At 42.2% G+C, this 24,392-nt stretch overlaps 1 protein-coding gene across 13 annotated transcripts in view; it reads right to left on the minus strand.

The window, feature by feature from the left end:
* Window positions 1–9,395: 9,395 nt before the first annotated feature.
* The window catches only part of PIEZO2 (piezo type mechanosensitive ion channel component 2), a 630,266-nt gene continuing 615,269 nt past the window's right edge, over window positions 9,396–24,392 (minus strand). For all 13 annotated transcript variants that reach the window (XM_075314549.1, XM_075314558.1, XM_075314555.1 and 10 more), the window contains 3 exons: window positions 17,064–17,143; window positions 16,783–16,960; window positions 9,396–11,351 (listed from right to left, as the gene is read on the minus strand). In XM_075314549.1, coding sequence (XP_075170664.1) covers window positions 11,099–11,351; window positions 16,783–16,960; window positions 17,064–17,143 — 511 coding nt within the window. In that variant the 3' untranslated portion in view covers window positions 9,396–11,098. The remainder of the gene's footprint in view (window positions 11,352–16,782; window positions 16,961–17,063; window positions 17,144–24,392) is intronic.

Consider the following 24,392-nt stretch of genomic DNA (forward strand, 5'->3'; position numbering starts at 1 on the left):
GCCAAAAACAGAGTCGCCTGAGGTATGCAAAAGCACATTTGGACAAGCAAGTTACATTTTGGATGAAGGTCCTGTGGACTAATGAAACAAAGATTGAGTTGTTTGGTCATACAAAAAGGTGTTATGCATGGAGGCAAGAAAACATGGCATTCCAAGAAAAGCACTTGCTACCCACAGTAAAATTTGGTGGAGGTTCCATCATGCTTTGGGGCTGTGTGGCCAATGCCGCCACCGGGAATCTTGTTAAAGTTGAGGGTCGCATGGATTCAACTCAGTATCAGCAGATTCTTGACAATAATGTGCAAGAATCAGTGACGAAGTTGAAGTTACGCAGGGGATGGATATTTCAGCAAGACAATGATCCAAAACACCGCTCCAAATCTACTCAGGCATTCATGCAGAGGAACAATTACAATGTTCTGGAATGGCCATCCCAGTCCCCAGACCTGAATATCGTTGAAAATCTGTGGGATGATTTGAAGCGGGCTGTCCATGCTCAGCGACCATCAAACTTAACTGAACTGGAACTGTTTTGTAAACAGGAATGGTCAAATATACCTTCATCCAGGATCCAGGAACTCATTGAAAGCTACAGGAAGCGACTAGAGGCTGTGATTTTTGCAAAAGGAGGATCTACAAAATATTAATGTCACTTTTATGTTGAGGTGCCCATACTTTTGCACTGGTCAAATTTTGTTTAAATGCGGATTGCACATTTTCTGTTAGTACAATAAACCTCATTTCAATCCAGAAATATTACTGAGTCCATCAGTTATTAGATATATGAAACTGAAATAGCTGTTGCAAAAACCCAAATTGTTATAAAGAAAAAAGGTTAACATTAATAGGGGTGCCCAAACTTTTTCATATGACTGTATCTTCTTACCATTGTTAGGGACATACTGGTTCTTGCAGGTTCATTTAAAAAATTGTTTAAAAGAACTGAAGTCCTCAGTGGTTGATACCTTTTTAATGGCTAACTGAAAAGATGGTAATAATAGCAAGCTTTCGAGACTACTCAGGTCTCTTCATCAGGCATGGTAAACCATGCCTGATGAAGAGACCTGATTAGTTTCGAAAGCTTGCTATTATTACCATCTTTTCAGTTAGCCATTAAAAGGTATCAAGTACTGAGGACTCTCAGTTCTTTTAAACAAACTTTTTTATGTTCTTTCCATTCATTCCTGAGTTGCTACTAAATTTCCTTTACTGCTGTTAAAAAACAGTAATTAAGTTTATATCACTATTATTGCTCTTTGCTTTTTGCTGTTTTTAAGTGGAATTACTGGGTCTAAGGGGCACTTTGCACACTACGACATCGCAGGCCGATGCTGCGATGCCGAGTGCGATAGTGCCCGCCCCCGTCGCAGCAGCGATATGTGGTGATAGCTGGCGTAGCGAAAGTTATCGCTACGCCAGCTTCACACACACACTCACCTGCCGTGCGACGTCCCTGTGGCCGGCGACCCGCCTCCTTGTTAAGGGGGCGGGTCGTGCGGCGTCACTGCGACGTCACATGGCAGGCAGCCAATCAGAGCGGAGGGGCGGAGATGAGCAGGATGTAAACATCCTGCCCACCTCCTTCCTTCCGCATATCCTACGGAAGCCGCAGTGAGGCCGGTAGGAGACGTTCCTCGCTCCTGCGGCTTCACACACAGAGATGTGTGATGCCGCAGGAGCGAGGAACAACATCGGACCGTCACGTCAGCGTAATCATGGATTACGCCGACGCTGTACCGATGATACGATTACGACGCTTTTGCGCTCGTTAATCGTATCATCCAGCCTTTACACACTGCGATGTCGCATGCGATGCCGGAAGTGCGTCATTTTCAATTTGACCCCACCGACATCGCACCTGCGATGTCGCAGTGTGCAAAGTGCCCCTAAGGGTATATTTTTCATAAAGCATATATGACTTATAGAGATAAGTGAACCCGAGGTTCGGTGTTCAGTGTTCGCACCAAACACAGACTTTAAAAAAACAGAGATTGTTTTTTTCATTTATCTAAAGTCCGGCTGAACACACCAAACCTAACTTCCATGGGTTGGCACATTTCTAATGACTTTTTGTATGCCTTATTGACATCTACCATATTTATATTTTCCTAAAAGGGAATTCTGCTTTAAAGGTGTTCTCCAAGAATGAGATAAAATGGAGTCCCTAATACAGTTCCATCTGCAGCATGTTCTAGTTACGCGTCAGACTGAAGACTTGCAGCTCCCGAGACCTGTATTTTAACTGAGAAAAGCTGTATGACACATACCTCAGTCAGCAGCCAAGAGCACAGCTGTGACATGTCAAGAAATAGGTTTTAACCCACGTTGTGCTCAGTGAGATCTCCAGCATAATCCTCCTTATACTCTAACAGGCTGCCAGCTATATAGCGGTGCATGGAGACTAGCTGCATCCAACTGGAAAACAAATAAACACTGAGAATGAAGGTGCAGATGTTGTCTGAGGAGGAATAAATATATTTCTTCACATATAACAGCCATGTTCCCGGTCAACTGAGGTATGTGTGATATAGCTCTTGTCAGTTGAGACACAGGAGTAGGATGGATTGCAGCATGAACTATATTAGGTACACTATTTTATCTCATTCTTTGAGAATCCCTTTAACAGCTGTCCCCTTTTCCAGATTCTCATCTCTTGGCCAGAGTGGAGAGGTGTTACATAGTCTTCTGCTCTAGAACACCTATTCTCGCCTACATTACACAGTCAATTGATGTGATTAAGTACTATGTAAGACACACTATCCCCTGTGGTTGTGCTGCAGGAAAATTAAATATCTACTACCATGATATCCTACAGATAATAGCTGATCTTTTGGGGTCAAATTAAGAAGGGCGTTTTACATTAGGTATCTTTTTTAACAAGATAAAAAAAATGTCCTTTTTGTATTTTACTAATAGAGACAATCAGATGAATATTTAAGTTTTCTACAATTTGGCAATTGTGACAACCACAGTTTGTATTGTCAAGGTAGCCTGGGCTATAGATTGTTCGTTCAAATGTAATAAGATTATCTGTGTATGTAAATAATCAAAATATAGATGTCATTGCATAATTATCTGTGTGTCTATATGACAAATGCACAGATGCCATAATATGATTCTAAGCTGTATGGTCAAGAAAGAGTTAACCAAGGACGAATGGACAAATGTACAAACAATAAACAGAGAAGGTGTTAATGCTTATCAGTGGTTTCACACAAAGAGGGAATGTATTATCCGTGGGATGAAATGTGGGTTTCTATGTCCCTACGCACCTCCCTGTACTGTTTTGATGTGTGAGAAAAGACAGATTGATACTTTTGTACGTCTGAAGGTTGAAATGTAATACTAAAATCTGAGCTATTGAATATCCGAGCCAGACGCCTATACTGGCTCAAAGAGTGAACACAGTTTCTGTGGTCATTGCTTCTGAGTTATTTATTATATCTGCGCAGATAGCTAATTTGGACCCTTCCTGTGGATTTGCCCTGAACAAAGACTCCATTAGCAGTCTTACCTAAATTTCTCCCTTGACAGTTGGCGCATCCAACGTGGAACCCCTCAAAGGACGCATTGCCAACCTGGAAATACCGATGGTTTGGACGTCACGGACTGAGATCTCCCTCTCCTCCAACCAGGCTGATCACCTCTGACCCCGGTAACTGTTACATACTGTGTATTCACTGCCATTGTGGTTGGTCTTGGAGAGGAGGGGGTGATGGGCTGTGTGTCCTTATCGGTGTTAAAGGTACCTGATTGTGACTCAGGGGTAGTGCCCGCTGGGGCTCAGTAGCACGGTCCCAGCCCTGAGGTGTGGATCGAGAGTGTCACACAGGATCCAGAGGACGGTTGTTAGGGCAGGAAAGATGGTGGTGGCCGGATATAGCTAGTTAGACTAACCCAACCCGGTCTGTAATTAAAGACGCGGGGGGGGGGTACACCAGTGATCTGCTATTTTTGGAAGATCAGTGCTCCAATTTTTAGGAAGATCTGTGACTAAGTTTTTGGGATATTTCCTGAAGTTTTTGGAAGATCAGTGCCTTAATTTTTGGGAAGATCTGTGACTAAGTTTTTGGGCTAATTTTTGACCAATATTTGGAAGATCAATGCTCTAATTTTTAGCGAGATCTGTGATAAATTATTGAAAGATCAGTGACCAGGTTTGGGAGACATTTAGCTGAGGAAGCGGCTACTGTAGAGGTGTGGCCTTAAGTTCCGGCCGGACTGTAACGCACACCGCATAGTCATAAATTAGTGTAATCCGGACACCACCAAGATAGCAAAAATGTTCAGACAGAAAGCTGAAAGGCCTGAAGGTAATAAGAGATTGTTGGTTGATGCAAAATTGTTTGGCAGAATAGCTCAGATATTGCTATCAGAAGGATACATTGAGGTCGAAGATGAAGATGAGCAAGGGGATGTTGTGTTTTACTACAGGTTACCCAAGTCTGAGCATGGTTTTAGGGGCACTCGGGAAGGTTGTTTTGTTGCTACTTCGCCACCTGATCCTCGACAAGCCCCGGAGCTACTCACAGATGTTGCGGTCCCACCCACTGGCCAGAATCCCTTAACTCTTTCTGTACTGCCCACACCAGCCTTGGTTCCCTGCCCCAGCACCCACCTCACAGTTAGTAAAGCCACCCCCCACAACTCTCACATTGACCCCGACCACTCCGGTCCACTGTTTTTCAGTCCACGATATGCCCAGATATTTACTACGCCTTCGTACTGGAGATCTGTTCACACAAGAGATAGGGGTGTATGTATGAGAAGTGTTTGCAGCGAGACGTGGGAGTGACAGGGAACGGTGGGGGCTAGCCAGCTCATCAGAAGTCGTAGAGAGAAAAAAAAAACTGACTGAGTAAAAAAGGACAAAAAAAATAGTTCCAGCAGATTTACAAAGCTGTTTGTGTCTCACGTACTAATGAGTGCTTTTCCCGGCTGGTGGTGTGGGTTTTCTTTAACCCTTAGAGTTCAAGATTTCACAATAGATTATTAATAGTATCCTGCTAATACCTAAATAGTTAAATTAATTTTGCAGGAAAAATTCAATTTCTTGAAAAATACAAATTAGTTTTTTTGTTTTTATGGTTATATTTTTGTTTTGTGTTTCTGCATACAAACTGCCAGTATTTTATTAATTGGTTTTCCTTTGTTTTATAGATACAGTATATACGAACCGTGTTGTCTATTGTAAGGTTTCAAAATTCCCCAGTAGTGTATAAGTCATATTCATTGGTTGTTTAATCATATTGTCTGCTGCTATAAAACTGTGAATTTTGTCCAATTGGTACATAGAAAAACAAAAACAAAAAATAAAGGGGGAAGAAGATATCTATTATATTTTCCAGCCGTAGAAGGCGCAGCAGACATATTGGATAGGCTTTAAAGCTGGTCTTTCTTTTGTAACAGTCATGTCATATTTACTGGACTTCTATGAAATATGTCTGTTATAAGAATGATCTAATGAATATATTTTTTAGTTTTTGTTTTTATAGATGGAATAAGATGCTGGTCGATTCTACACTGGATATGCTACAGTTTACACAATATGAGGTAGTCTAAATTTGAACCACTCCCTCCCCTTCTATCGGTACAGGAGGACGTGACATATTAATGCCCTCTCTGGTGGGTGGAGCAGAAGTAGGTAAAATAGTCAAATGTGTATGTAGGATGTAGATCTTTCCTGTTGTCAAATGAGCTAGGTATGCTGAAGATAAAGTCTAGATCTGAGCTGATGGAATCAGATGGAGATCCCCGCAAAGGTGCAGCTGACCAAGAAGCAGTGAATGGGCCTAGAGTTGAGGAGTCCTTTACCAATGCATATGGACCATACCTCGGTGGCACCTGTCATGTCAGTGACTTCTGTCACTCCTTCTGTTCTTAAATCCCTACAGGAACAAGCGAATCAACAAAGAATCGAGTGCGTGACGCAGGGAGCCAGCTGACTGAGGAAAGTCTGTGGATAAAGTGCGGTAAGCAGAGGCATGAGATCTTTTCTCAATGATGGCCCAGGTAACATGGACTAAAATCTGTGAAAGACAGATATCAGTGTGCGCTTTGGTGACACCAGGGTTCAGTACCCAGGTGGGCAAACTCACCCAGTCTTGTAAAACACGTCCTTCAAACAATGTGAAAAAAAAACTGTAAAGAGTCCGCAGAAGTATCCCGCACCTCCTCTACCCATTTTTAGAGACTGCAAACTGATTATAGATGTATATCATGAGCACGTTGTATGCAAGTCTGTGCGTGTTGTGTAGATTTCTTTCCAGGTTTGGTCAGAAGCATTCCAGTGCAGAAAACGATGTTAATGCTGAAAATTCACATAATGCAAGTAGTATGTAAAAGAAAAAAAAAACTAAAAACTAACAAGTTGTGAACCAAATGCATGTTTTGTTTCCCCTTAGTAATAAACAGGTCTCTATGTAAAATCTTTTTTGGTTTAGCACAAGGCACGTATAATTTTTATATGATTGACTAATAGTGAAATAAACAAGTGTATTTTCTAATTTCAGATCCTAAATCAGAGTTAGTAGTATATGGTTTTCAGTCAGGAGACTGATTAATCCTAAAACGACAAGCGAGAAAGAGCCATGAGTCAAGATTAGATGAGTTGATCCAGCTTCTCCCAGCCACAGAAGTTTCGATGAAGCTCAACAGCAGGACAACATGGATTCATGCCTCGCATTGCAGAAGGGTCGATCTACCGGAGCTGCACTGAGCATCTTGCTTGTATTTATCCTTTTCAAAAGACCTGTACAGTCTCAGACCATCATTGCCAAAACAGTTAGAAGAGAGGACTTGGAGAGCCTTGAGACATGAGAAAGTCCAACTACAAAGGGTGAGGACTCACCTAGGGGTCCTTGGTCTCAAACCGGTGAAGAAATCCTTTCCCGTCTCCACCCATGCCTCAACGTTCAGTCAGGCAGGTTTTCCCAATAGATCTTTCTTCCTCTTTTGTTAAGGGAACACAGTACCCTTAGTATTTGGAAATGGCAGAAGTGAGTCTTTAGGGGGGACTGTTGAGGGTACGAATTGAGAAACCTAAAATACTTAATTCAGCCATTTCACAGACCCAAAAATGTGGTTTAGTTGATGCAACCTAATAATTTCTAAATGTTTTTGTTTCCTACTAATTCATATATGAATATATTCAGTGATTTCCCTTAATACAAAATGGCAGCTGTGGACTCTCTTATCTCGTGAAAAATTTTTTGGAAGAGCGTATCCCATCAGGCTGATGTCTCCCCGACCTAGTCTGCTAAGCACTGGCAGTGACACGCGAGTTAACGTCACATCTCAGAAACCAATGGACCTGAAACAACTGAAGCAGAAAGCGGCTGCCATTTTACTCATTATTCCAGAAGGCTTCTCTAAAAGGCACTTTACATGCTGCGATATTGCTATCGATATTGCTAGCGAGCGTACCCGCCCCCGTCGGTTGTGCATCACGGGCAAATTGCTGCCTGTGGTGCACAACATCGCTTACACCCGTCACACGGACTTACCTTCCCTGCGACATCGCTGTGACCGGCGAACCGCCTCCTTTCCAAGGGGGCGGTTCGAGCGGCATCACAGCGACGTCATACGGCAGCCATCCAATAGAAACAGAGGGGCGGAGATGAGCGGGCGGAATATCCCACCCACCTCCTCCCTTCCTCATTGCCGGTGGACGCAGGTAAGGAGATGTTCGTCGTTCCTGCGGTGTTACACATAGCGATGTGTGCTGCCACAGGGACGACGAACAACCAGCGGCATGCACCACCAACATTATTATGAAAAGCAGCGACGTGTCAACGATTTTTGACGTTTTTGGGATCGTTGATCGTCGCTTCTAGCTGTCACACGCTGTGATGTCGCTAACGACGCCGGATGCGCATCACAAACAGCGTGACCCTGACGATATATTGTTAGCGATGTCGCAGCGTGTAAAGCACCCTTAAGTTAGCGCTACAAACTGTTCACATGAAGCATCATCATGCTTTGTTTTTTTATCAAGAGCAGATCACCTAGGTTCACGAGATGGCCCTAAATGGACTAGCACTGACCAAGTATCCTCCTTTTTGTTTCATATCCGGAAAGAAGAACCATAGACAATCTGTAGCAAATGTTTTTTGATTTCAAGATAAGATTTAGATTCAATCTTCCTTGGTCAGGATAATGTGCCCTAATGAAAGTAATAACGCCAATCCTAATAGCTCCTATAAATCATGAAGCTATCTTTAATAAATAAAATAAGTTCCAAGGGGGTGGGGTCACAAATAAGTTCCAAATAAAATATATCTAAATGGGAAAATTGTCAAATTTAAGGTTGACAACATTCACAGATATCTTATTAAGGGGGGACTGTGAAGGTAGCCTGGGCTATAGATTGTTCGTTCAAATGTAATAAGATTATCTGTGTATGTAAATAATCAAAATATAGATGTTATTGCATAATTATCTGTGTGTCTATATGACAATTGCACAGATGCCATAATATGATTCTAAGCTGTAAGGTTGAAATGTAATACTAAAATCTGAGCTATTGAATATACGAGCCAGACGCCTATACTGGCTCAAAGAGTGAACACAGTTTCTGTGGTCATTGCTTCTGAGTTATTTATTATATCTGCGCAGATAGCTAATTTGGACCCTTCCTTTGGATTTGCCCTGAACAAAGACTCTATTAGCAGTCTTACCTAAATTTCTCCCTTGACAGTATCGTCTATCACAAAGAATTCAAGCACCTTATATTCCATTTTCCTTTTTATTTCCTATTTATAGTTTCCTCTTTAAAATACACACATAATTCATATAAATATGTATTACCTTACCAAAATTGTATGTTTCCATTGACTCTTATTAAGATTTATGACAAAAAAAAACAGATTGTGAAAAAAATTTATTTTAAAATGTTTCTTTGTAAGAAAAAAGCAGCCATTGGAAAAGTCCCATGTCACGCAAACAGTATTCTACAAAGGTCCTCCATTATCAGTACAATGTTACAGCAGTTATATGACCATAGCACCTGCTGCTTCATCATGCAATGTGAAATTCAAGGAAGTAAAACAGTTTTTTTCATTAATAACGTAGAGAAATAAATACTTGTAAGGTCATTCTAACTTCCAGGGAACAGCTCATTGTTGGATGGCTAGAATTTAGTGGTTAAAACATTCTCTCTAAAGGATTTGTTTAATGACATGTGAAAAGGTCCACTTTAAGCAGCAATATCCAGAAGAGGTTCTCCTAATGGATCCTTATTAGGGATGATCGAATACCTCAAATATTCGGCTTCGCGAATATTTGCCTAATAGGTCGCCGTTATTCGACTATTTACGAATATTTGATGCGCAATGTAAGTCTATGGGAAACCCGAATAACAACTATTCAGAACTATTCGGGCTTCCCATAGACTTACATTGCGCATCGAATATTCGCATATCGGCGACCTATTCGTCGGATATTCACGAAGCCGAATATTTGAGGTATTCGATCATCCCTAATCCTTATGTTTTGGTGATAAAATAATGCTAGGTTGAATATTAAACACCACAAATTACTATATTTATTATTGGACTCCAGAGCATGATGTGAAATCTAACGTGATGTGAATACCACACCTATTCTGGTGCTGCTTTGAGTGTCCCAGGTACTTACTACCAGTGAGGACAGCCACTTTGTTAAAACCAACACTTGGTAGCATATCGGTGCTAATACTGTTGCTGCTAACAGTTACTTGCACTATTATTTGTACCAATTATATTTAGGTAAAGGAAACATATTATAATTACCGATACTGTTAACAAAAAGGCTGCCCTATGGTGCATACATGACAAATATACTATAAAGAAGAAATAATGAATAATAATGAGCAGTAGCAATTCCACTCTGGGCAACCATTTTCACTATTCACTATAACATGGGCCACATTGAGAACTACATAAGTGCATGCCTTTTGCATATTACATATTGCAATTTACAAACAGTGTTAATTAAATAGTAGCCCTTAATTAAACTATAAGGAATGTTGAGGTTAAAAAAAAAAAATCTCCAGTATTTTACGCTTATTTTGGCTGCAAATAAAGAATGCAATGACGTTATTTTCAAGTAAATGTTAAGCATATTGTAAGCAAACAAGATTCTGTGTGCTTTATGACTAGCCACTGTTTTCTCCATGTATTACCTAAATGGCTGCTTATCACGTTTACTTCTTCTTTTTTTTTAAGTTGTGCCATTTTTCCCGGATGAAGAATGTAAAGGTTGAGAGATTAGAAATAAATAAAGTAAAGGCCATTTTTAATTAGGGTAAGCGTTGGACATAAAAATAAGACTATAGTGAAAAGAACGATGAATATGTCATGTAAACATTTTCTTTCTCTGTTTATAAAACAAAATGTACAAGCCCTAAAAAGGTAGAGTTAGAGGCATGCATCCCAGCCTGTAACAACAGTGTAACAAGTAATTATGATATATTCATCTTAAAGGAACCGCTGTTGGCATGGCCTTGAGCTATCTCTAAATACTTTTTTTTATTATTATTTTTGTTTATTTTTTGTTGTTTTCCTGAGAAAAAGTCAAATAATTGATGAAAATATTCTGTTGGGAAGTTCCAATAAAATAAGGCAGTTAACAAGATTGTCAGTTAGTGTTTTACTGAATGTAGAGTGAGGCTTTAATGCATAAATAATGTTTCCCTATACCATACAACTACCATACAACTGTGCAGTCATTTATTTACCCTTTGCTGCAGTAAGTCTTGTCAGGATTATCAAAAAAAAATAAAAATGACTGCCATTTCCAGGGTATAGGACACTCGAAAGCAGCATATTGCACATTTCAAGAGATGTCTCCGGAGAAGAAACACTTGTACAGATGTATATTCCCGCTTTGGCTTTGTATTGGTCCTACCTTGGAAAGACTTAGATATCTAATGAAAAGTTTCTGTGATGTTGTTGGCTTCAGATAAAAAAAAATACCTGATCCTCTGTTACTTAGCTTTTTCGCACTTTATCGGTAACTGCTCCTTCATTGCAAAAGTCCAAGCTCTTACGAGAGCCATGGCAATATTGTGCTTTTAATAATCCAAATGAAGTCAACTGAATCACTGAGTTCATTAATATTATTTATTTTTTTCTCTTGTCCATTTGATCATAGTTTCTGGTGAACGGTATAAGAATATTAATTTGGCATATAAATCTTCTTCCAGTTCCAATTCTCCAGTCTCTCTTACTAGGAAAATGTCTGTGCACAGTTTAAGGATACGGTCCACGTTTGGTAGTTCCTCAAACATTATGGAGTGGGATATTCCGCTGAAGAACTCTCGAACAAATTTTCCTATTACGAGTACCACAGAAGCGTACAATCCCATAATTCTGAAAATAACAATATAAGGCATGTTAATCACATGCGGCTTGTTCGGTAGTCAATAAATATATAGTAAACATTAGTTACTTGTCTGTGTTAGGTCATATTGATTTAACCCCTTCACCCCCGGCCGATTTTCCATTTTGTTTTTGCGTTTTTTTTGCTCCCCTTTCTCCGAGAACCGTAACATTTTTGATTTTTCCATCAATCTTGCCATATAAAGGCTTGTTTTTTGCAGGACGAGTTGTTCCTTTAAATGAAACCATAAGTTTTACCATATAGTGTACTGGAAAACGGCAACAAAATTCCAACTGCTGAGAAATTGCAAAAAAGTGCGATTGCATAATTGTTTTTGAGATATTTTATTCACCGTGTTCACTATATGGTAAAACTGATGTGTTGGTGTGATGCCTCAGGTCGGTACGAGTTTGTGGATATCAAATATGTATAGGTTTACTTTTATCTAAGGGGTTAAAAAAAAATCTGAATTTTGGCCAAAAAAGTCCCACACGTTTTGCGCCATTTTCTGCAACCAGTAGCATTCTCATTTTTCAGGATCTATGGCTCAGTGACTGCTTATTTTTTGCGTTCCGTTTTTATTGGTACTATTTTTGCACCGATGCTACGTTTTGATGGCCTGTTATTGCATTTTGTGCCAAATTTGTGGTGACTAAAAAACATAATTTTGGAGTTTGAATCTTTTTGGTCGCTGCCCTGTTTACCGATCAGATTAATTGATTTTATATTGTAATAGATCGGGCATTTCTGAACGCGGCGATACCAAATATGTGTATATTTTTTATTTTTTTAACCTTTTAATTTTCAATGTTGCAAAAGGGGGGTGATTTGAAGTTTTAGGGTGTTTTTATTTTTTTTTACCTTGTTGTTTTTTTTTTACTTTTTTTTATTTTACTAGTCCCCCTAGGGGACTATAAGGCTCAGCAGTCTGATCGCTCATTCTTTTCTGTTGATCACAGCTACACAGCTGAGATCAGCAGAAAATTTCATCTCTCGTCACTGGCAGCAGCCGGCAGGGCATGCTAGCTACAGGAGTCATCACATGCTACCATGACAACCATCGGCTCACAGTGATCACGTCACTGCGACGCTGATGGAGCCCGGTAGGTACAGATGTACCACGCCGGGGATTTAAATGGGTCTGTCACATTTTGACAGCACCATTTAAAGAGGTTAATAGACAGGGGCGGAACACGGTTCCATTCGTGCCTGCAAGACACACGTCAGCTATACAAATCAGCTGACCTGTGTGCGGATCACCGGCGAATTAGACTATGACCGCTTAGGACGTAATATTACTGCCCGCGGTCGTTAAGGGGTAAAATTGGAAATTATATGAAAGAAATCATATATAGTAAGTCTCAGAATATGGCATCAATAGGATCCATAGCTGAGGAATATTTCTTTTGCCACCTAATATGAGAGCAGCATAATGTAGGAGCAGAGACCAGGATTCCAGTGGTGTGTCACTTTCTAGGCTGGTTTCTGTATTTTTTTAAAAAAATGTTATAAGCCAGTGATCATAACTAGAGGACTAATAGGCCTGCAGTGATGTAGACTTTCATATGCATCAGCTCTCTATAACCCTTCCCCCACCACTGATTGACTGCTTTGTGTGCATAGGCAGAAAACTGCCATTCAGTGGAGGGAGGGGGTTAGGCCGGTTTCAGACGTCCGTGTTTTAGGTACGTGTGACATCCGTTGTTAACACAGATGCCACACGTACCCATGTTATTCTGTACTGGTACTCACACGGCCGTGTTTTCACACGGACCGTGTGACATCTCAAGTCCCCACACGCACACACAGAGACATGTCTGTTTTTTCTCTGGCAGTTCGGGTGTTACACGGATCACAGACTGATGTGATCCTTGTGACATCAGTGTGACACGTACTGGAAAAAACACAGGTCTTTTTAATAAAAATTATATAAATAATAATAAATATTTTTTTATATATTTCACTGAATATTCACTGCACTGATTAGCTGGAAGCCAGACCACTGCTGGAGACTTCAGTACCAGGGACCGCATCGCTGGGTGAGTATAGAGCAGAGTGTGTGTGTGTAGTGAGAACCTGGAAGCTGGAGCATCGTGGGGGGAGCATCGGAGAGTCATCATAGTTTCAAATGAACTCTGATGAACCCGTGAAGCTGTAGTGCGGGTGTCGTGGAGGTATCATCAGGATGTCATCATAGTTCATTGGGAACTCCAATGACCTCCTGGATGTCACTGTACTTGCAGAATAATCACCTGTCCCCGCGGTGCTTTCCTTGGAGGTGCTGTACCCAGCGTTGTCCCCGCAATACTCCAGCTTCCAGGTCCTGAGTGCGGTGAATAATTAATGAATATAATGAGCGGCGGTCAGGAGTGGGAGGCAGCAGAGCCGAAGAAAACAGGTAAATATGGAAAAAAAATTATTTCAAAGACCCGTGTTTTCTACGGTACCTGTCACACGTGTAATGCTGCCACCAGGGGGAGCCAGAGCTCTGTAGCATAATACACTGCACAGAGCAATGAGAACCAGGAAGTGAATTCACAGCGTTCTCATGCATTACCTCAAAGCACAGCTGAGAAGCAGAGCATGCAAGGAATAGTCAGACAGGCTGGGTCAAACACCGTACGGGCAGAAGCAGGACCGGAGGAACGAGCAAAAGCGGTGTCAAAGTCAGGTCAAGGTCAGTATCGGAGGAAGCAACCGAGTGGGGAAATAGGAGAGGGAACAGAGGACAGGAGGGACGACCAGGGGATGGAACACAGACAAGGGCACGGGGGCACAGGAACAGACAGATCAGGATATCACTCACAGGACCAGCAATCACAGGCAAAGCAGTGCTAAGCTTATAGCTGGCACTGATTCACTGGAAATGCCAGCTTTTAAGGCATCCAGGGTCTGGAAGTGAGGTTCGAGAGAAGGCTCCGCCCCCTAGCCATGTGGACAGGGAGGCGAATCATGACAACACGTATGCAAACACGGATGTCACACGTGTGACACGTGTTACACACATATGACACACATATGACCATAACCATGTGTGTGACTTGTACATGATTAAACACGGACGTCTGAAACCGGCCTCATATCGACCTCAGCATTCAGAGAACTGCTAGATTTATAGCAGATAAAACTGTGATTTTATGGTATTAAAATAACAGCAAGCAGCTCAGTAAGTAAGTAACACATCATAAGAATCAGGGTCTCTGCCCCTACATTAAACTGCTCTAAGATGGGGAGCTAAAACTGTGTGATGGATTAAATTTATCTAAATTAATTAAGCATTTTAAGTGGGTTTTCTGATGAAAAGAGTTCTATGAAATAGAGATGATGGTAAAAATGATAGATGTCAGAGTTCAGAAATCTCAGCACTTTTTGAAGGTTAAGGTAGAAAAATATAATACATCTCTTATTTGGCTGGTATACCTGTTTTGTGTTGCAAAATTATTTACCTCATCCCAGATATAACTATGGTTCCTCCTGGTAATGGCTGTCAGAAAATGTATTCATTTTTAGCTATTGCTACAAAGTGAATTCAAAGCTTTGTATCAGAAAAAAGGAGCCTGAACCATATGTGATGATTTGTTCTGAAATTCACCAGCAGAGAAATAGGGACCTAAACCGATCGTGAAAAAGGAGTATACTAAACTGATATGGTATATATGTATATATATATATATATATATATATATATATATATATATACATACACACACACATACAGTTCAGACCAAATATTTGGACACACCTTCTCATTCAAAGAGTTTTCTTTATTATCATGACTCTGAAAATTATAGATTCACATTGAAGGCATCAAAACTATGAATTAACACATGTGGAATGAAATACTTACGAATTGCTAAACAACTGAAAATATGTTTTATATTCTAGGTTCTTCAAAATAACCACCTTTTGCTTTGATTACTGATTTGCACACTCTTTGCATTCTCTTGATGAGCTTCAAGAGGTAGTCACCAGAAATGGTCTTCTAACAGTCTTGAAGGAGTTCCCAAAGAAGCTTAGCACTTGTTGGCCCTTTTGCCTTCACTCTGCGGTCTAGCTCACCCCAAACCATCTCGATTGGGTTCAAGTCTGGTGACTGTGGAGGCCAGGTCATCTGGCGTAGCACCCCATCACTCTTCTTCTTAGTCAAATAACCCTTACACAGCCTGGAGGTGTGTTTGGGGTCGTCATTGTCCTGTTGAAAAATAAATGATGGTCCAACTAAATGTAAACCGGATGGAATAGCATGCCGCTGCAAGATGCTGTGGTAGCCATGCTGGTTCAGTATGCCTTCAATTTTGAATAAATCCCCAAAAGTGTCCCCAGCAAAGCATCACCACACCATCACACCTCCTGTTCCATGCTTCATGGTGGGAACCAGGCATGTAGAGTTCATCTGTTCACCTTTTCTGCGTCGCACAAAGACACGGTGGTTGGATCCAAAGATCTCACATTTGGATTCATCAGACCAAAGCACAGATTTCCACTGGTCTAATGTCCATTCCTTGGGTTCTTTAGCCCAAACAAGTCTCTTCTGCTTGTTGCCTGTCCTTAGCAGTGGTTTCCTAGCAGCTATTTTACCATGAAGGCCTGCTGCACAAAGTCTTCTATTAACAGTTGTTCTAGAGATGTGTCTGCTGCTAGAACTCTGTGTGGCATTTACCTGGTCTCTAATCTGAGCTGCTGTTAACCTGCGATTTCTGAGCCTGGTGACTTGGATAAACTTATCCTCTGCAGCAGAGGTGACATTTGGTCTTCCTTTCCTGGGGCGATCCTCATGTGAGCCAGTTTCTTTGTAGCATTTTATTGTTTTTGCCACTACACTTGGGGACACTTTCAAAGTTTTCCCAATTTTTTGGATTGACTGACCTTCATTTCTTAAAGTAATGATGACCACTCGTTTTTCTTTACTTAGCTGCTTTTTTCTTGCCATAATACAAATTCTAACAGGCTACTCAGTAGCTGTGTATCCACCAGAGTTCTGCACAACACAACTGATGGTCCCAACCCCATTTATAAGGCAAGAAATCCCACTTATTAAACCTGACAGGGCACACCTGTGAAGTGGAAACCATTTCCGGTGACTACCTCTTGAAGCTCATTAAGAGAATGCCAAGAGTAGTGTGCAAAGCAGTAATCAAAGCAAAAGGTGGATACTTTGAAGTAGCTAGAATACAAGACATATTTTCAGTTGTTCCACAATTTTTTGTGAAGTATTTCATTCCACATGTGTTAATTCATAGTTTTGATGCCTTCAATGTGAATCTACAATTTTCAGAGTCATGAAAATAAAGAAAACGCTTTGAATAAGGGGTGTCCAAACTTGTGGTCGGTACTGTATGTATATACTATACACACATATATATATATGCATACAGACACACACAATTCTGATAACTTCTATAATAATCGGAAGATTCTTACCCATATCCAGCTAAGAATCCAAGGCTTGGAGGACTGACTTTGTCACTGAAAACAAATAGTTCCAAGCCAACTTTGCTTGAAGAAAGCTTCTTAGTCTGATTAAGAACCCACCACTCTCGAGCAAATTCACCAGTACCATTTCTCTCAAGAGAGACAGTAATATTTGTGAATTTGCCATCTGTTAAACAGAAGAAACACTTAGCATGAAAACATATGTTGCCTATGACATCTATTATTTGATTGCAACCTGAAATGCACTTTTCGCAGCAGACAATACTTACTGTGGAGCAGCTGCCGTAAGGGCTTTGCAATAGAATCACTTGGTGCTTTCACATACCATGGATAGATGTGTTCAAGCGTTCTAGCATAAAAAAAAACAAACAACAAAGATATTGAAGTGCAACATAAATACCAACCAGCTCTGCCAAATATGTAAACCAATAACCAGGCCAAACACAACATGGCACAAAGATCAATGATCTGCAGAAATCTTGGTATTTTTGTTCTATAAAGACATATGCACTTGAAATTAAATACAAAACCTTTTGTTGTAAATCTTTTATGCTGTAAAACGTGCAAGTATGCAGGATGTCAACAGCATGCTAGCATCAGGTATCAACTTGGTTGCTCCTGTTGAACACAGCAGAAGGCGACAAATCAATAGACAACCCTGGTACACCAATGTCACAAAAAAACTGCAGCAAGCTGTGCAGACATGATGGTCAGGGGTACTGTCGTCCAGTGACCTGGCTGTCTTTAGAGAGAGAGCGCGGACAGAGGCTCTTCCAATTGAATGTCTTTACTCCTTCCCCGTGGTCAGAACACTACTCAGACAACACAGGTGAGGTTACCTTGTAAGACATTATTAAATTTCCAAAACAGAACATATAACATGCAAGATGTTGCAAGTGATAGAATCTCATCCTTCCGCTGACTCCCCAGCTATTAGAACCTCTGTGACTTTGGGGCATCCAGGGCTACTACCTCAACCAGCATCAGCCCACTTTTGGCGGGCCCCCACTGAGAGGAGACAGCGGTAAGCTTAGGAAACCAACCGAGCACAGCGAGATATGTGACCAGGTGACCGGATAGTCTCCATCTGGGTTCTCCAAATGAACTTGTGGACTCCGTATTGGATAGTGAAGCAGTCCTGTAATCCACCAGCTAAAAACCATGGACCCCCAGCTAAAGTCTTTTAGAATCACTGGGAATAGGAGCAGGCCCCCTTTTACATGCCTCAGCTCCAGATGATTCAGACTAGTACACTGTAGGGGGCTGATTCAATCCACAATCAGCAGGCATTCCACAAATTAGCATACAAAAAGGGCACTGGACAGTCCCACATGAAACAATGGCCCATGTTCCTTGACTCACTGAACAAGGGAACAATATGTCTGACATAATTAAGAATAGTTTACCCACACACAAGTGGCCAGATATTTCTTACTGATGCTGAGTTGTCACATTCCTCCACCTTTTAATTAGTGTCGGAGACTGCTCGATCCCTGGCAAGGGTCACTGTTGATGGGGCTGCCAGATGTGATAGGCTTTTGATCATCCTTCTCTAATTCTTGGGTCAGTCCGTCAACATTCCCATGATCTTTGCCTTTTTATGTGAGACAGAAAAATTATAGTACCACAATTGAATAAGTATCCATTGTCAAAGCAGTCCAATTTAGCCAACTTAATGGATTGTGGTCAGTGAGGACCATGAACTCCTTGCCATCGAGGTATGGCTGAAATTTTTTCAGGGCCCATACTATGTCCAAGCATTCTTTTTCTATTGTGGCATATGCCCTCTCCTGGTCCAACAGCTTCCAAGAGAGACGTTAATCGGTGTTCTTGACCATCGGCCCCTGCTTGGCTGCACACAGCTTCTAGTCCAGTATCCAATGCATCTGTTTGAATAATGAACCGGCAGTGGAAGTTGGAAACAGTGAGGACTGAGCTCTGGTCCAGCTTGACTTTCAACTGTAAGAATGCAAACTAAGAATGTGTTGACCTTTTCTTGGTTGACTAGGCGGGGTCACTGGGTAATGGTTTCAACTTTTGCGGGTACAGGATGAATACACCTACTTCACAACTAATGTCCCAGTACCTCGGCAATCCTCATCTGGCATTTGTCATGTCAGATGGTGAGTTGGGCTTTGGATATCCTCTGCAGCACAAGGGACAAGTGCGGAAGATGCTCTTCCCAGGTGCCGCTGAAGATAGCAATGTCATCCAGGTAGGCCTGACATCCCTCTAGTAATTGGTCTACCACTCTTTGGAAGGTAGCCGGGGCATTCTTCATAATAAATGGCATACTGGTAATTCATACAGGCCAAAAGGGGTGATGAACACAGACTTCTCTTGAGCCTTTTTGTGAGTGGGATCTGCGAGAATCCCTTGCTCAGAATGACGTTAGATATGCTCCTCCCAACCTCTCCAGTAGTTAATCAACTCAAGGCATCGGTTGGGGGTCTGTAACGGTAACCTTATTGAGTCACTAAAATGCACACAAAAGCAATTACTTTTGTCCTTCTTGGGCACCAACTCTACACTGACCGTCCATGAGCTATGGGAAGAAACTATGACACCCATTTTCAACATCTCATCCACCTCGGCCTTCCTCATTGCCAACACTGGAGGTGTCACCCGGTAGGTGGGTTGTATGCCCCTGTGTTGACATGATGCTGGACCAGGGGTGTTCGAGAAGGCCAACTCCTGAATAGAGGTCCAAATGTTCCCAGCAGGCTTGTTAACTGCTGCTTCTGTGATGGACTAAGACATTCTCCTAATGAGATATCCGTTTCTACCATTCTCCTTTTGGACTCCCCCAGTAAGTCCAGGATCTGGTTCATATATGGGTCATCTAAAGGGGACAACAAATAGTTGATGACCTCCTGTTGCTCATAAGCTTTTAACATGTTGACATGGTAGGTCTGTTCATGAAAACCTGCACCATCCAGGGCCATGGTGTAGTTAGTATTACCACATTTCCTGGTAGCATTGAATGGACTTGACCACATGGTTTGCAGCTTGTTTTCCTATACTGGCTCTAGTACTAGAACCTTTTTCCCAGTCTTGATGTTTGGACTCCACATACAGGCTAATGAACTGCTTGAGAGTTCCATAGAACCGCTTACACAAGCTGTTACTTTCAAGGTGGTAGGGTGTGGTGCGCCTTGGAGCAACTTCCATGTTTCTCCCAGATGGTCTAAATCAGCTTGCTTTGGAACTGGTCAGCCTGGTCGATCGATATCTCTTACAGTAATCTACTTGACTAAAGGTATCTAGTAGTGCTTTAGCCCCATGTTCCGCATCTATGGATGACAGGCCAATGGCTTCTGGGCAGCAGGTGGCAAAGTTGACCAGGGTGAGAATGCACCTTTTTCAACTGTGGCTGGGAATGGCTAAGGGGCCTACTAAATCTATGGCAACCCTCAGCAATATTTCACCTATCAAGGACATTGACTGGAGCGGGATACAACAGGGGGCACAATGGACAAGTATTTCTGTAGCACTTGAGTGAGCCTTGGCCCAAAAAACTATGCATCAGGTGACCCTGGGTCTTTCTGACCTCCATGTGCCCAGCTTCAGGGAAGTCATTTCCCAAACGCAGGAGTTGGGGGGTCAGTGCTGCTGGGGTACCACAAGCTGATGGATACAGGTACAGAATTTATCTAGGGAGGATGTAGGCTTTTCCCAATATGATAGCCCCGACTCCCATCTATACACCTCCCCCTGATTTCTTTCCCCAGATCAGGCAGCCATACTGGTGAGAATCTCTAGGTTTGGCGTACGTGAGTTCGGCTTCCCTAAACTCTTAACGATCTATCTCTCACCAGTCAATGGCCACAGTCTGGTCAGGTGTGTGCATTGTTGCCAGCTAAGAGGAGGTTGATAGAGACTTTGAATGCGGATTATCCTTGTAAGAGGTGCAGAAGGATCTGCATCAGGGTGCTGCTTGGCTTGGTTGTGGGTGATGACTGTGACAAACTGGTTGGATAGTCCTTGTCCTAGGTTATTCCCCAAAATAACAGGGGTGGGGAGGCCGTGCCACTTCGATCTCTTCTTGGTCAGTACCCCAGTTCAGCTGCACACGTGCCAGAGGAATACCTGAGTGCTGACCCCCAGCCAGAGAGATGGTCACTTGGTGGGCTCATAAATGGTGTTCTGGGAGACAATATCTGGGCTGACTAGGGTGATGGAAGACCCAAAGTCCCAAGGCCTTGATGTTACCGACATTGATCGGCTGGATGTGGCAACAGAGGTTGGCTGATATAGGGTGTTGACAGGCCGTATCACTTCCTCCGCTGTTAGTGTACTCAGGAGAAAGCCTCCTTTAGACCCCAATGGCTCATCTCAGCAGACATTGATGGGATAAGCTGTCAGAAAGGCTTTACCCATGGGGCCCCAGCCTTGGAGACAATCTTTGGAAATTTGTCCAAGTATTACATGTATAACAGTGCCATGGGTTGGGCAATTCACAAGCTCCATTTGTCCTGGTGGGGCTTCTGCTGGATAGCATGATAATCCTGCTTGAGTTATTGGTGGCCACTCAAGTCGATGATTGAGGAATCTCCTGGGATTGGTTGGCATATTGGATCACAAGCAAGGTTGATTCACTGTAAACTCATAAGGCAACTGGGCAGCTTGCTCTGGGGTGTCAGGCTTCTTCAGCATTCACTCTCATATTTCTGTGGTCATTATCTCCATAAGTTGCTCAAGCACCAACACGTCCCAGAGAGCAGCATCGGAGTGAGTAGCCTGACAATCAAGCCAGCGGTTGCACTGCTGTCTGGAGTTGACTGCCAAGTTCTACAAAGAAGGCACCCTGGCGAGACAAAGTCCAGAACTTGATGCAATATCTCTCGGGGTGATGGTAAAAATGGCCATCACTGTATCCTTAATAGTCCAATAGTTCAGGCAGTCCCGAGGCCCACCCAGTCAAACAAGTCCACAGGTATCTAGCCCAATCAGCTGTGGGCACCTGGAGCATCAGCATCAGGGTTCATCAACTGCAGTGCTGGACTCATTAAATATTGGCATGTTCCTGTAGCGGAGGTGATTTCCTTGGTACCACCATGGAGACCACCATGGAGGTAGGGGCGGCACTGGCAGAAGAGGAACTGGAACTCCCAAAACTGATTCCATAACACAAGCACTCTTCCCGCATAAAGCTATGGGCCCCAATGTGTCAAACAACTCCTAGATTCGAGCTGCTTTCTGACTGGGTTTTAGAGTCCAGACTGCCACTGGATCCTTGATCTGGCAAGCATTTTAATTTCTTTGGCTCAATCTCGGCAGGGTTTCGTCATTCTCAACGATGTTCTAGGTATCCTAGTGACTAATTCCTGTATCAAATCTGACCGAGTGTCGGTGGCCCGGTATTTGATCAATCGATGCTGGCACAGCTCCTGTAGTTGCCATTTCCTCTTGCTGCTGTATATCCACTTCAGTCCTCTTTCCAAGGCAAAGCTGGTGGGGTGGAACAGGATAGCATCCGCAATCTGTATGCCTTACCTATGGCCTGCTGGGTATACCTATATGTCAGCCTGTTGAGGGCCCTTAGACGGGGGTCTAAGAACATCAGACCCTTGCAGCTCTCTCAGATCAGCCGAGCTGAATAGTATCTAACTGCCGCCATCAGTTGTGAAGACATGAGGGTCAAGGGTGCTCTTGTCTTCTGGCCTGTCAGTCTTTAGAAAGACCGCATGGACCTGAGCTCATCCCACTGAGTGCCAGTACTCCTTCCCCATGGGCAGAACACTACTCAGACAACACATGGTAAAGTTACCACACTTTAGTAAGACTTTATTGGGATCCCAACATAAAACAGAATATAGTATTTTGTGGGCACCCTCTGAGAGGAGATAGTGGTATGATAGTGGTAGGAAGCCAACCGAGCACAGCGAGGGAATGTACCCAGGTGACTGAATAGTTCCAACCTAGGTTCTCTAAACGAATTTGTAGACTCAATGTTAAGTAGTGGAGTAGTTCTGTAATCCACCAGTTGGAACAATGGTCCCTAGGCCACAGTACTGTAGAATCACTGGTGACAGGAGCAAGCCACTTTTTTAGATTCCTCAGCTCCCATTTCAGGACACTATGTCCCACAGGATTTAATATTCCCTCATTGTTCGCTAGTTCAATTGTCCACAAGATGACCCAAACTAGTACACTGTAGTGGGCTGATGCAATCCAAAATCCAGCAGGCAATCTACAAATTAGCATACAAAAAGGGCACCTGACAGTCCCACATGAAACAATGGCCCTTGTCCCTTGACTCAATGAACAAAGGAACAATAAGTCTAATTAATTAATTAAGAATAATTCACCCCCACACAAGTGGCCAGATATTCCTTATTGACATTGAGTTATCAAACAAGCATACAGGGTTGCAAAGTTGATTCACCACATTTAAGTAAACAATTTTCACATTCAAGTTGGCTCTCACCTTTGCTAAACAGGAATATTTAACAAATCATATATATTCTCTATCCCACAACCCTAAACATTTAATCAACCCTTTTAAATTCTTCCTCCATAAATCTCTGCCCTCTCCAACATTCCTCATTTCTGTAGAAGATTTTGCTGCTCACTTCAAAATAAAGATCAACCACATCAAACAAGACTTTAATGTACAGCCATCTCAACCATTCTGTGTAACAAATCAATGCCCTTCTCCGATGTCCTTCTTTACCACCATTACTGAGGAAAAACGTTTTCATTTTCTTTCCAAATCACAAGTCATCAGTTGTGCACTTGATGCCATCCCAAGCCACATCCTTGCTAACCTCATCGCCACGCTTATCACAGCCCTAACTCATCTCTTTAAAGAATAAGCTTAGGTGTCTTCCCTTCCGCGTTCAAACACGCAACAATCATACCTATCCTTAAGAAGTCATCATTTGACCCAACTTTTATCTCCAACTGTCTCCCAATATCGTTACTCATGTTCGCTTCCAAACTCCTTGAAAACCACATTGATCTTTCTTTCCACCTCTCATATAACGCACTCTTTGATAACCAACAATCCAGCTTCTATTCCCGCCACTCCACTGAAACCTCCTTAACCAAAGTTACAAATGACTTACTAACTGCAAAGGGGAGAAACAATATTCTATACTTCTTTATCAGTTATTTGCCTTTGACACAGTTGACTACTTCCTTCTACTATAAATCTTCTTTTTTGCAGGCATCAAAGGTCTTGCCCTCTCCTGAACCTCCTCTTACCTCATTAATTGCACATTTATCGACTCCCATTCCCACACTACATCTTCATCCTGCCCTCTCTCTGTTGTGTCCCTCAACACTCTATCCTGGGAACTTTACTCTCTTTATCTATACCTTTGGTCTGGCATAACTTAATAAGTCCATGGCTTCTAGTACCACCAGTATACTGATGACACGCAAATTTACCTCTTTGGAAAAGATGTCACCTTTCTGCTACCCAGAATCCCAAAGTGTCTATTAGCCACACCTTCTTTATTCTCATCACGTTTTCCAAAACTCAATGTGGACAAAATTAACTCATAATCTTTTCTCCATCTCAATCAGCCCCCCTACCAGACCTATTATAACTATAAAAAAATAGAATTCTTTCGTCTGTACAGCAGGGCCAC

The sequence above is a fragment of the Anomaloglossus baeobatrachus genome, chromosome 6 (assembly GCF_048569485.1).
Source record: "Anomaloglossus baeobatrachus isolate aAnoBae1 chromosome 6, aAnoBae1.hap1, whole genome shotgun sequence".
NCBI lineage: Eukaryota > Metazoa > Chordata > Amphibia > Anura > Aromobatidae > Anomaloglossus > Anomaloglossus baeobatrachus.